The 14,129-nt window shown below is 36.4% G+C and overlaps 1 protein-coding gene across 3 annotated transcripts in view; it reads left to right on the top strand.

The window, feature by feature from the left end:
* The window catches only part of EML4 (EMAP like 4), a 152,368-nt gene that overhangs the window by 63,288 nt on the left and 74,951 nt on the right, over positions 1-14,129 (top strand). For all 3 annotated transcript variants that reach the window (XM_029937878.1, XM_029937876.1, XM_029937879.1), the window contains exon 2: positions 1,338-1,520. In XM_029937878.1, coding sequence (XP_029793738.1) covers positions 1,338-1,520 — 183 coding nt within the window. The remainder of the gene's footprint in view (positions 1-1,337; positions 1,521-14,129) is intronic.

Genomic DNA, 14,129 nt, shown 5'->3' with positions numbered 1-14,129 from the left:
CCATGAGATAATGACCTGAGCCGAAGTTGGATGCTTAACCGACTGAGCCACCCAGGTGCCCCAGTGATCTTAAACATAAATATCATTTACTCCTCGATAACAAAATGGTGATAGCCTTGCTTTTTAAATGCTGAGTTGTTTTTTTAACTCAAACTTTGAGTTAAATTGTCTTTTTAAGAAGATGGATGACACGTTATCTCAGTATGAGAAAAATGGCACACTGTGCCTTATTGTGTGAATAACTGACCCGGTTTATAAAACTCTGGTCCAAATCATTTTTATGTAAGAATCTGAATTTTCCTGCTTATAGTGCATTAGCTAACAGCAATTGATCTTTCTCTATGTTTGGGTTCTGATTGACCCAACTGTTAACAGCTTGCTCTAAAGTTACATAGCTCTAGAAGTAGTTTGTAATTGCTGTGTTATAGTTAAGCTTTTTAAATAGCCTTTTTTTGTTGTTGTTACATACCTAAGGTGTATAAGTATTAGTTATGTGCTTTATAGAAACCATACTTCCTTTTTCAGGAGGTTGGGACATAGGGTAAGAAAGAACAACAAGAATATATAGCAGTATCTTATGGCATTTGGGGAGTATAATAGTAAAGACAGAAATAAAGAGTGCTTTCTGATCATTGGTACTGAAGGTGAATGGTTTCCAGTCTGATACATAAAGCAAAACTGAAGTGATTTGTACTCCTTTTTTATTTTTATAGAGAAGTAGGGTAGTGGTGTGGTAATTTAAAAGAATGCTTTGGATAGTTGACTGTCTTGCAAGTTTCCAGAAGTCTCCAAAGTGATCTATTTAGAGAATATTTTGATGAAAAAACTGATTAAAGTTAATGGTATAATAATAGGGAAAATTTGATCTTGAGGCAAATTTTCATAATTTTGTCAGATATATTTTACTATTTTTAATTCATTTTACTATGAAAATATTTACAGAAGTTAATCTGTGTAAGAATGATGGGTTTGTTCCCCCTCCCCCAATTTTTATCATCTTTATCTGAATGATCTTTTTTTTTTTTTTTTTTAAAGAGCATGGGAGTGAGTGTGAGCAAGGGTGGGGGGGGGGGGAGAGATGGGAAAGGGAGAATTTTTTTTAAATGTTTATTTATTTATTTTGAGAGCGAGAATCCCAAACAGGCTCCATGCTGTCAGCATAGAGGCCAGTGCAGGACTTGTACCCACGACTGTGAGATCATGACCTGACTCGAAATCAAGAGTTGGATGCTCAACCAACTGAGCTACCCAGGCACCCCTGAATAGATCTCTTTATTTGTTGTTAGATTCTTTCTTGAACAATTTACTAAAAAGAAACAATCTTCTTCATTTTATAGATGATAGTATTTCTGCTGCAAGTACCTCTGATGTTCAAGATCGCCTCTCAGCTCTTGAGTTACGAGTTCAACAACAAGAAGATGAAATCACTGTGCTAAAGGCAGCTTTGGCTGATGTTTTGAGGCGGCTTGCAATCTCTGAAGATCATGTAGCCTCAGTGAAAAAATCAGTTCCAAGTAAAGGTAATTGTTTATTGAAGTAGGAAAAGTCTTGTTTTTTCAACTTTCTTTGCAATACTATATGAAACGTGTATTTTATCAGTGACATTAAAAATGAGAATTAGAACTATAGTTTCTCTTTTGGATTAGTGGTTACTAGTTTGTTTTTCAGTTCTTTTTTTTATTTCCAAGAAATTCTGAAAGTTTACTATTTATTATTTTAAGTAGGAATATTTTTGTAATACCACTGATTGTACATACAGGCTTTTATGTCATAGTATTTGTTTGACGTTAGTATTTTCCAACTAGATAATGAGTTTACTGAGGGCAGGAATTGAATCTTCTTTTTGTGTCTCCCATAGTAATTAGCATTGTATCTTGAACATAGTAGGTAAGCACCCATGTACTTTTTTAGTCAGTCCTCTTACCATTATAGAAACGATAAGTCATAGTTCAAACAGCTTTATTCTAAGCCTTCTTAGATCATTATTGAGATCATTGTTGAGAGACTCCTGAAGAATTTAAGCTCTGAAACTTATTACTAACCCCAGTACCGTGTTAATTTTTACATCTAGATATTAAGGGTTTTCACGGGTTGAGAGAAACAGTCATTAGAATGCTATTCTTCTGAGTTTGGAGCAAATAGCATGTGGCCTTTCCCTTCCTCCAACCACCCAGAAAGAATTTTAAATTCTTTTATGTTAAGCATTTAAATCTATTATTTCATATATCTTAGATTTTTTTTTGTAGAGTAGTGGGACATAGACATAATTATCCCCCATTTTGGCAGTGAGCAAAGTGAGGATATTTATGAATTCAATTTCTGAATGTTGAGTTTGAAGTATAAATGGTATGGAGGTAGATACATGCATAGCTGAATTATAGATCTAGTGTTCATGCTAATCTTGGCCAGCAGGAAGAATTTGGGAATATTCAGCTAATGGATAATAGTTGACGCCATAGAAAGGAGATGTAAAATGAGAACAAGACTCAGAATAGTTCTCTTGGGAGCTCTAGTTAGTGTTTCAGCAAAGAAAGAGTGATTCGTGTTGCTAGATGCTACAAAGAGGTTGAATAAAACAAAGACTGAGAGGTAACCCTTGGATTTGGCATTTATGAGATTACTAGAAAACTCCAAAGCAATTGTAGTGGAGTGATAGGATTGCAGATCAAATTACAGTATTTAGAGAAGCAGTGGTTGAGGAGAATTATGAAATTGGGAGTAGAAACTATAGCCACTCTTCAAAAAATAGACCTGAGAGGGAAGAAAGATGGTAGTAGCTGGAGGAAGATGCTAAATTGAAGGTCAACTTTAATTTAATTATTATTTTTAAGATGTTATATAGACTGAGGATAGAAATAAGTTGAGAACAAAAGACAGCAGGGAGGAAGAAGATATTAATGGGAACATGAGTGGGGGTGGTACTTGATGAAGCAGGTTTCTTGAGGAGAAAGGATTGTAGAGAAGGTAAGAAACTATTGGTCTTAGAAGACTCCTTCTTCTGAGATAGACTGGAAAGAGCTAAAACTATGTGGGGGTCACTAAATATTCACAGTTGTCTGGGCTGGAACTTTGATTCCTGAGCATTTTTCTTCAGGAGACAGTGATGCTCTTTAAGAAGGTAAGACAGTTCCTGCTGGTGAAAAAAGGGGGAGTTGGAATGACTAGAGAATAGGAGACCATAGACACACAAATGTGCTGGGTCACCTTGAGAGCACTGAGGTGGTGCATTCTGACTGATTTGTGGTTCCCATTCTTTTTAAAGTTATTTTTAATTTTTATTATTGAACTCTATAGTTGACATACAGTGTTATATTCATTTCAAATTCTGTTTAGTCAGTGCTCTCCAGGATAGTCCCCATCTGTCACCATACATTATTACAGTATTAATGACTATATTCCGTTCCCTGTGCTGTACTTTAATAAATGAATGGGTAAAGATGTAGTGTATTTATATATATATATATATATATATAAAAATACACACACACACACACACAATGTGATTCCCATTCTTACACTTCTCACCCTCAAACAGTCAAGGTCTAGGTAGGTTAATAGTGGAGAGTTAGGCAGGTGGCTGGATTGATCTGCTTCATTAGTGGTTAATAAGATACATGTGTCAGTGACAGGGGAAAAAGGAATGGAAAGTTTGGCATTAGACTTCATAAAAACCATTTTGGCTAATAATGTTATATTGCAATCCTTATATATTTTTGAGATCCAGCTCTGAGGACTGCCAAAATCAAGCCAGGAAAAACTTTATTTGGTTATAAATAAATCTTAGTAAGAGGATTTTGGAGTTGAGTCAAATGAGGAGCCAGATCAATTAGTATGTGTGGGCTTTACAGGGAAGGTGAACTTGGTGCAGAGAAAGAACATGCTTACCGTCTATAATTGACATATAACCTCAGCTTCTGACTCTATAAGTATTTTAAATTCTGAAAGAGAAAATGATACAATGTTTGGTTATTATCCACAATATTTTTGAAACCTTATTTTAGGGGTGCCTGGTGGGTGGCGCAGTCAGTCAAGTGTCTGACTTCAGCTGAGGTCATGATCTCATGGTGTGTGAGTTTGAGCCCCACATGTTCTGTGCTGACAGCTCACAGCCTGGAGCCTGCTTCAGATTCTGTGTCTCCCTCTCTCTGCCCCTTCCCCACTCACTCGCTCTCTTGCTCTCTCTTTCTCTAGCTCTCTCACACACAAATAAGTAAATGTTAAAAATATTTTTAAAAAAAGAAAGGTTATTTTAAATAGTTTATATTAGTTAAAATTATTAGTTATATTAGCAATTTTGTGTTGAGAAAAATTTAAACATTTTTTTCCTGATTTTCTATTTCCCAAGATCTTTGAGTAAAAAATATTTATAGAGAAATTTAAAGACTGCTTTTTAAAAAGTTGACAGTGGTAAATTTCAGTTACCTAGCACTTGCCTGTTCCAGTGTCATAAAATAGAAACACAGTTAAGTAGCTGTAGTTCCTATTCTCCAGGGACATGCTTTCTGTAAGTTACTCTTTATAGTCTTTGTCTACTTGTCTTTAGTCATAATTCCTTTTGTCTCTGAAGTGAATTTAGGATCAGTTTTATTTAAAGCTCTTTAGTGAAGACTTAATCCAGTTCTGGAGTTATAGATCCACCTGCAGCTGCTACATAGGAACTTTCTTTCCCCACATACTACTAACTCTTAATTTCTATTAATAAACTTATTAATTAGACAGGCAGGTCCTTTCCATTAATTGTATTTCATAAGCTTACTATGACTGCTATTCTTACAATGTGCCAACATGGTTACGTTCTGAAATGGGATCCACTAGTGATTTTTTTTTTTTTTAAACTTTTTAAAAAATGTTTATTTTTGAGAGAGAGAGACAGAGTGAGGGTGGGGGAGGGGCAGAGAGAGAGACAGATCCAAAGCAGGCTCCAGTCTCTGAGCTGTCAGCACAGATCCCAAAGCAGGGCTTAAACCCATGAGCCGAGATCATGACCTGGGCCGAAGTTGGCACTCAACCAGCTGAGCCATCCAGGTTCCTCTTTAGTGATTATTCTTTAAGTTACTTAGATATAGGCTTCAAAATGCTGTCTATAAAATAGATTAAATGTTGGGGCTCCTGGGTGACTCAGGTAAGCGTCCGACTTCAGCTCAGGTCATGATCTCATAGTTCATGGGTTCAAGCCCCATGTTGGGCTCTGTGCTGACAGCTAGCTCAGAGCCTGGAGTCTGTCTTCGGATTCTGTGTCTCCTTTTCTCTCTGACCCTCCCCTGCTCATGTTGTCTCTGTCTCTGCCTCTCTCAAAAACAAAACATTAAAAAAATTTTTTTAAATAGGTTAATTAATAGGTTGATTATATAACAATTTGGAGAGAGAGTACTTTAGAGATGAGCATAATTCATTGTTAAAAGTTAATTACTCTGGTTCCTTTTAATGGAAAAATTTGACCAATTTTTGTTTGCCAGTATTGATACTTAGAGAAATACATATTTTAAGTTTTTAAATATAGAAAATTCTAAACAGCTGTTATTTTATAGTATACAATAGAAATAATTGGAAAAATATTAGGGGATTCTTCACTACTGACATTTGTATATAGCCTAATAAAAATCAGCTGTCTGTTTTGATATTAAACAGGATTAATATCATGAATATTTGTAATGATCATTTAAGCAAAGTGAAGTTTTTCATAAAATACTCTTTAAAAAATAAAATTTTCTGGAGATTTTGTATATATTTTTAAAAAATTTTAATGCTTTATTTTTGAGAGAAAGAAAGAACATGAGCAGGGGAGGGACAGAGAAAGCGAGACACTGAATCCAAAGCAAGCTGTAGCTCTCAGCTGTCAGCATGGACCTGATGCAGGGCTCAAACTCACGAACCATGAGATGGTGACCTGAGCTGAAGTCTGGCACTTAACCCACTGAACCACCCAGGCACCCCTTGCATATTTTTTCTTTGTTAAAAAAACTAATTTCTGATACTGTGGAAAAATTTCTCTTCTATGTGAATTTTTTTTTTTTTTTAGTCCTTTGTGAAATTAGAATTTATCGTATTTCACATAAATTACTGACAGGAGAATAATCACTATTATCTTCTTAGGTAGCTACATTTTTTTAGAGGATTTTTCTTTAGAAGTAAGGCTAACCCCCTGTCGGAAAAATAAGTGTCAAAGCTTTTTATGAAGCTGCGGTTAAAAGTATAGGTCAACTAATTCTCCTAGATGGTGGTGGTACGGGGGGATAGGGCTGTAGGGATGACTAAAACTACATGTGGTGTGTGCTTCTGCTGTGCCGCTTCATAGTAATATTGCCATTCAATAAACGCCAAAGTCAGAAGCACACCTAACTAGTCACTTCAGTATTTTTAGTTCTCTTCTTTTTCTTCTCCCTCATGTACCAGCAGTATTAAAAGCTAAGCCCCATTTTTTTCTTCAGTATATTATGCTCAACACTTAACTGAGGTAGAAAATTTCCCCAGTATTTTTTAAGGTGGCTAGTCATTTAAATTTCTCATATACCTTCTTTTCTGTTGGAGAATTTTTTCCTTTTGACGGCATATATTCATAATATATGTAGCAGTTGCAACTGAGTTCCTGCCAAAAGGGAAAAAAAATTACCTGTACTTTGGAACAAATGGGAAGGCCCAGGGAGCACTTTGGCAGTATTAGCTGCCAGGAAGACAAATTATGCCACAGCTGGTGCCTGGGAAACCCATTAAGACCTCTCAGGGTGACCAGATGAATGTAATTTGAGAATATAGTCCAGTGGCATTATATGAAGACAAGCTGTTAGTGTACAGTGGTATATAAGCAAAGGAGTCAAATTTATCTAAAGATGAGAGTCAGTCACTTTACACCACAAAACCGGTCGTAAACCAAAAGTAAGTATCAAGCATTGCAGATGCCACTTGAGAAATGAGAGAGCCCAGAGGCAGAATTGAAATGTAGAGGGTATCAGTTTTCTTGAAAAAAACAATCCTAATTTGTAGAATCTGGAATGACGTGTAGGCAACAGGTCTGTATCATTGCCTCTTACTCCAGCTAACATTTGGGAAAAGATAGAGATTGCCATAAGTTTGCTGTAAATGATGTTGGAATGTAAATTACATTAATCTGGTTGGAAGGTGACTTTCCTTGGTGGGCGCTTGGGCTAAAGTGACTGGTAATTGTGGTAGGAGATGGAAGTGGTTTTTTTTATTTGACAGTAGATCAAAGACTTCTAAGATACATTTTGCATATAGAAGTATATGAGTGGATGTTGCCTCAGACCAGGCAGCACTTACCATTTCCAGAAATCCAGAGTTCCATTTGTATATGAAAGTCAAGTCTGTCTTTGGTCATTTCAGCTCAAAATACACATTAAAAAAAAATTAGTGGCTATTTGGAGTTGAAAGGACTGAAACACACCTTCCTGTGAGACGAAAGGAGGTTAAAATAGGAAGAAAGGGGAAGAGGTCTGCAGCTGTGGGGCATATGATAGAGAATCTGAGATAAATAAAAGATTTTGAGTACCAGCTAGGGTTCTTCTACATGGACCACCTTTACCCTTCCCCTGAGAAAAACTTTCCCATTTATTTATTTTGAGAGCGAGAGACTCCCAAGCAGGCTCCACACTGTCAGCACAAAGCCCAACAAGGGGCCCAATCCCACAGACTATGTGAGATCATGACCTGAGTGGAAATCAAGTGTTGGACACTTAACTGACTTAGCCACCCACGTGCCCGCCATATTTTTCCATCTTTTTTTTTTTAATGTTTGTTTATTTTTGAGAGAAAGAGACAGAACACTAGCAGAGGAAGGACAGAGAGTGAGACACAGAATCCGAAGCAAACTCCAGGCTCTGACCTGTCAGCAACAGAGCCTGATGCAGGGCTCTAACCCATGAACCGTGAGATCATGACCTGAGCCAAAGTCTGGCATTTAACTGACTGAGCCACCCAGGCACCCCTGTTTTCCCATCTTTTAAGGCTCAAACTATTTCCTGAAAATATTTCCATTTCTTTGTCTCTTCTTGGAATCATTTAAGAAGTTTTTTGTATGTTTGTTTTGGTATGTGTATTTGATGTTCTTGCTAGATTGTAAACTAATTGAAGGCAGGTACAATTTGTTACTAACCTGTAGCTAGCCTTGGGATGACTCAAAGAACTCGTTAAATTGAATGTGGGAAGAAGAAAGTTTTAGAAGCAGGAAGTTGTGGTTTAAAAAAACTGGTTTAGAAAGGGGGGTTGGAATAGGTCCAAGAATAAGAGATTATTATGGATGAGGGTAGCCAGGATTTTAGATTTTGAGATTTTGATTATGTAATAGTTTCTAGTGATAACTTTACTCTGTGAGTCTAGAGTATAGTGAAATTCATTAGTATTTGGGAACTGTCAGGCTAAGTTTTCAGAGTGGACCTTTCTGCTTGAATCTGTCATAAACGAATATAAACCATATGATTAGTATTCTTATGTCATCATAAAGTATAAAAATTATTGTTAGCCTTCAACTGGCATTATGATGGTTTCTGCTGTGATTAAAAAAATACCTTCCTGGTTTATAGACTTTTAGCCTAATTTCTCTTTATTTCAGCCAGGTTGCTGCTCAGAAATAGAATTATTTTACATTTGTAAAAAAGTAAAGAGTTTGCCGTTGCTTCTAGTCCTGTAGGCTAATCTTTGAGATCACAGCTCAGACTTTATAATGCCCAAGCACTAGAGGGGAGGGATACATAAATACATATATGCGCGCGCGTGCATGCGCATACACACACACACACACACACACACACACACACACAGCACTAATGGTGCATTCCAGTCATAGATTTGTGTAACTTCAATAATCGTTTTTATGTTCCATTCTTCCAGGTAAGTTCCTCATATTCTGAATTTCAAAGAATGCATTGAGACTTCTCAACTGAAAAACAAGCATTCACCCACAGTTCCTTTTTGTTTTCTGCCTCTGCTTTACTTAATGCATTGCCTCTACCTTGGGTGATCATTCACTCTTTCATCCACATGCTAAGGATTCCTAGTACCGAGAATTAAAACTGTAGGATTTCAAATTAAACTGTAGGATTGAAAACCACCATGGAAACCTTCCTTTGGCCTTTTCTTGCTATTTATTTATTTATATTATTTTTAACCTTTGTTTTTGAGAGGGAGAGAGAACACAAGCAGTGGAAGGGCAGAGAGAGAGAGGGGAAACATAATCTGAAGCAGGCTCTATACTGATAGCAGAGAACCTGATGTGGAGCTTGAACCCACAAACTGTGAGATCTTGACCTAAGCCGAAGTCAGATGCTTAACCTCCTGTGCCAGTCAGATGCTTAACCTCCTGTGCCACCCAGGTGCCCCTCTTGCTATTTATATTAGTATCTGGGGCCCTTGATGGTTTAATATTATCTGCTTAGAATTTCCTTTCCCCCTACTCCCTCTGACAAATTTCTGTGTTATCCTGGCACTGCTTAAAATGTCACTCTACATTAGGCAGAATTATTTCTTTCTACTTACTACTCCTTCTGCCTGGACTCAGATATTGATTTCACTGGTTAGTGCAATAAAACCTTGAGCATGTTAATAATTTCTCCAGTTTCTTCATCAGTAAAATGAGATGATAATAATAAATCCCTTTCAGGATTATGGGTGAGATTAAAGGATATCCCGCTTGTAAAGTACCTAGGACAATGCCTCGCACCTGGCAAGCACTTGATAATAAATATTACTCCACACCATTTACTGTGTTGACAGTGTCTGTTTCCTTCATCTTTTCAGTGAACGCGAGGTACTTTTTAGGTGCTGGAAATGAAAGAAATAAAAAACACAGACTTTGCCCCCAAAGGACCTCAGGTAAACTGAGAAGACAGGTCAATATTTTAAAACTATAGGTAATTGGTATTAAAAGGGTAAATTTTAGGGTGCTGTAGGATCACCTATGATAAATACTTAAACTAGAGTTGAAGGTTCCTTGCAGGAGGTAACATCAGCACTCCTCCATGATTTTAATAGCCACTTATTAGTACCAGTTCCAAAATTGTTCCCAGATCTAGGCTTCGGCGCTTCAGAATTGTCTATCTTAGTAGATTTTTCTGCTTGTATGTCCTTCAGAATTCATAAATGTAAAATGTCCCCAAACTGAACTCCTTATTCATTAAGTCCTAATCTTAAAGCTGACTCCTCCCCTGCCTTCATGCTACCAGGCTCTTATTTCAGATCTCCGTCATCTGTGCTGGGACCACTGCCCTGAAATCTGCTCTTCACATAGCCACTAGAGGGTTTTCTCTAAAATATAAATTGACTAACTCCTTTTTTTCAGCTTTAAACCTTTTAGTGGTCTCTATCCCCTGTAGATAAAGTCTCCATGGTCTGACTGCTGCTTACCTCTCCCATCTGGACTGTGCTGTCTCTTGTTTCACATTTTCACCACACAAAGAGCTTTTTGTCTACCTCCTCTCTTCCATGCACTCATACACACCCACTTTACTATTATATTTTTTCTGTTTCTTACACATACTAGAGTAAGATCCAAATATCTTCTCACTTTTTACCTGGCTTAACACTTCGTTCTGCATTTCTTATAGGAAACCTTTCTTGAGTTCTGTGTTCCTACTCATCTTTACAGAGTTATGTGTCTTACCTTTGTATTTGCTCATCCTCTGTTCATATCACTGTTACTGTACTTACCACATATTTTCGTTGCCAGTGTGATTCTCTTGCAAGATTTTGAACTCCTTGACTCCAGTAGCTGCCTTTAATCTTTTGATAAACAAGGCTTTTACCCCTTTGTAAACTCATGGGTAGATGGATAATGCATGTGTGTTAATTCAGGCAAGCAGGGATGACTAGCATATGCTGGAGAGGACAGTCCAGGTGCAAAAGCACAAAGGAGTAAAAGTACTTAATTGAGTTCAGAGTAAACTGAATCATGAGGTGTGAGGTTGGGAGTGTTAAGAGATGAGCCTAGACTGGTAGATAGGGCCCCTAGTGAAAGGTTTTCTTTTGCCTTGCTAAGGAATTTAGTTCTTCTCCAAAGGGCACTGGAGAACCATTCAAGAATTTTAAACTGAGGAGCAACAGGTTGTTCTACAAAAATCCATTAATTTTGAAATCCCTGTATTTTTCTTGCATTTTAACATCTCTGAAATTGTAGCACATGTTTCTTACAACTTATTGTGTCTACAGTTCTCACAAGCAGCAATTTCTTCTAGGACATTCAAGATGATGGTGCATATTACTGTTGATGGCATATCAAATTCAAAGATATACAGCATGTTTTAGAAAGATGATTCTGGTGCAGTGTTGAGACTACCTTAAGAGAAGAGTGATATAGCAAGTAGGGAGAATAGAACTAAAACTGAACAGAATCCAGAACAGAAATTTGAGGCAGTCATGGTGAGGTTGCATTCATTTAGTCTTCAGATACTGCTCAAGTGCTTCTGTGTGCCAAGCACAGTGTGAATCATGGGGATACGTACAAGAAGCACAAAACAAGTAAGGTTTGCAGATAGAGTTATAAATAATTATAAATGGTGATAAGGACTACAAAGGAAATAAAAGGGGGTAGTAAGAGAGTAAGGTGATTATAAAAGCCTTTCTTGAGGAAGTGCTGTTGAGCTGAAATTTAAAAGATGAGGATGAGCCTTCCAGGTGAAGAACATTCCAAGGAGCAGAACAAATGTAAAAGCTTAGGTGTAAGAAAGGATAGGCAGGAAAAATTGAATTCAAGATTTTGGTCATATGCCAAAAAAAGCAAACCCACCTTGACTCTTAAACTCACACCATACAAAAATAAAGTCAAAATGCATCGTAGACCTCAGCATAAGGGCTAAATCCATAATACTTCTGTAAGAAAATACAGGGGAAACTTTAGTGACCTTGGGTTTGGCAAGGATGTCTTAAATAGGACACAAATAATAAGCGAAAAAGCAATTAATTGAACATCAAAATTTTAAAATCTTGTTCTTCCAGAGACTTTTGAAAATAAAAAGGCAAGCTACAAAACAGGAAAAATAGTTTCAACACATATCAAAAAAGTTTTATCTAGAAAACAGCCCACTTAAAAAATAGGCAAAATATATAAACATACACATCACCAACAAAGATCTGTGGATGTCAGATAAGCACATAAAAAGATTTTCGACACCTTTAGACATTAAGGAAATGCAGACTAAAACCACAGTGAGATACCACTGCATGCTCAGCAGGGTGGCTAAAATGAAAAAGACTGGTCATTCTAAGTATTTGCAAAGATGTAGAACAACTGGAACTTTTATACAGTGCAGGTAGAAATGTAAAATGGTGTAACCACTTTGGAAAACAATTTGGCAGTTTCTTAAAAAGTTAAATATTCAGGGACCATATAACCCAGGTATTTACCTTTAAGAAATGAAAGCATGTATCCTGCAAAGACTTGTACACTTATGTTCTTTGTAGCTTTATTTGTAATATAAGAAACTGAAAATATCCCAAATGTCAACAGGTAAATGAATAAAAGTATTATGATATATCCATGTAATGGGATAGTATTGGGCTATAAAAAGGAATAATCTGTTGATACACTTACCAGCTCAGATAAATCTCAACGTAATTATGCCGATATTAAAAAATCAGGCAAGAAAGGTATACACTGTATGATTCCATTTATATAAAATTCTAGAAAATGTGAACTAATTTGTAGTGATAGGAAGTAGAGTGGTGGTTGCCTGGAGTCAAAAGTTGAGGGAGGGAGAGTTGGATTATAGGACACAGGACGCTTTTGAGGATGATGGCTATGCTCACTGTGTTGATTGTGGTGATTGCTTCACAGACATATATGTATATCAACACTTAGTAATTGTATGCTGTATACATTATACATGACTGTATGCCAGTTATGTCTCAATAAAAACAAGGGAAAATAAAACAAAAAGAAGTTGTAGAAGCAGCAGAGGACTCAGTCACCTATTGTTGACTGTACAGAAATGGAGGAATCAAAGCTAATTTCCTGTTTCTTGGTTTATACTGTGACTGGGTGGTAATGTCTTTCACCATTAATAAGATATATCCTTGAGTATCAATTTTGAATTGCTTTGTTTGGTGGGAGGAGGGTACATAAGTTCATGGGGAGGTGTTCAATAGCAGTTAGATATAAAAAATGATGAGAATAGTATGATGGTGGGAAGAGATCTGAAGAACCAAGATACAAAATCTAAGCAGGAAAAGAAGATTCAGCAAATGAGAGTAAGAAAAGATGGTGAGAGAGCGAAGATAATATTCAGGCAAAGACATTGTCTTAGAAACTAAGGGCATTGTTCTTGCCTGATTACCATCCTTGCCTGAATGGTCAGCAGTATTAGTGGATGAAGGAAAGTTAAGCAAGATAAGGACTGAAAAGTATCCATTGAGTTAGTGACAAAGAACCGTTGTTGATCTTGGCAAGAAGAATTTCTATGAAGTGGTTAGATGATAGAATGCAGAAGGTTGAGTTGCATTCCTACCAGAAATACACAAGGATTCCAGTTTCTTCCCATTCTTTACAGCACTTGTGTGTTTTTTGTTTTTGATGTAATAGCTATAGTGTTATCACACCTAATGGGAATGGGTCTGATTGATCTCCTTTTTGTTTTTTTTTAAATGTAAAAATGTGTTTATTCACAATCCTTGAGAATTACCATTCCTTCAAAAAATTTTTTATGAACAAAATGCCAAGAAAAATTACAATAGTAGCTTATGCCAAACCAAAAATATACATCTGATGTATACAAACTGTAAAAAGCATAACACAGGCAATGTGAATATAGATTACCTTTAAAATATTTCCAGTGACAAAGTTACAACTTAAATTATGTTAAGACAGTCATAAATAACAGCATTACCTAATATATTTACATATTTAAAGTGTCATTTATTTCTATGAGATTAAAAAAAGATGAAACTATAGATGTCATTGCCTAGCAGTTCAAATATTGAAAGGGCCACATGATTTTGTTTTAAGTACAGCAAGAACTTTAAGTTACTATTTATATCTGGACCTTCCTATATTTTTGAGAACATGCACTGTCATTGCTGCGAGGAAAAAAAAAACACCAAGGAAAATCAGAAAATAGTCTGCTTACTAAAATCATACTCAATCCTCAGCAAAATTAAGACAAGCAATTAGGGGGTGCTTATATCCTTGG

The sequence above is a fragment of the Suricata suricatta genome, chromosome 4 (assembly GCF_006229205.1).
Source record: "Suricata suricatta isolate VVHF042 chromosome 4, meerkat_22Aug2017_6uvM2_HiC, whole genome shotgun sequence".
Lineage (NCBI taxonomy): Eukaryota > Metazoa > Chordata > Mammalia > Carnivora > Herpestidae > Suricata > Suricata suricatta.
The sequence above is the reverse complement of the archived record's forward strand: the minus strand, read 5'-3'. Positions and strand labels throughout refer to the sequence as shown.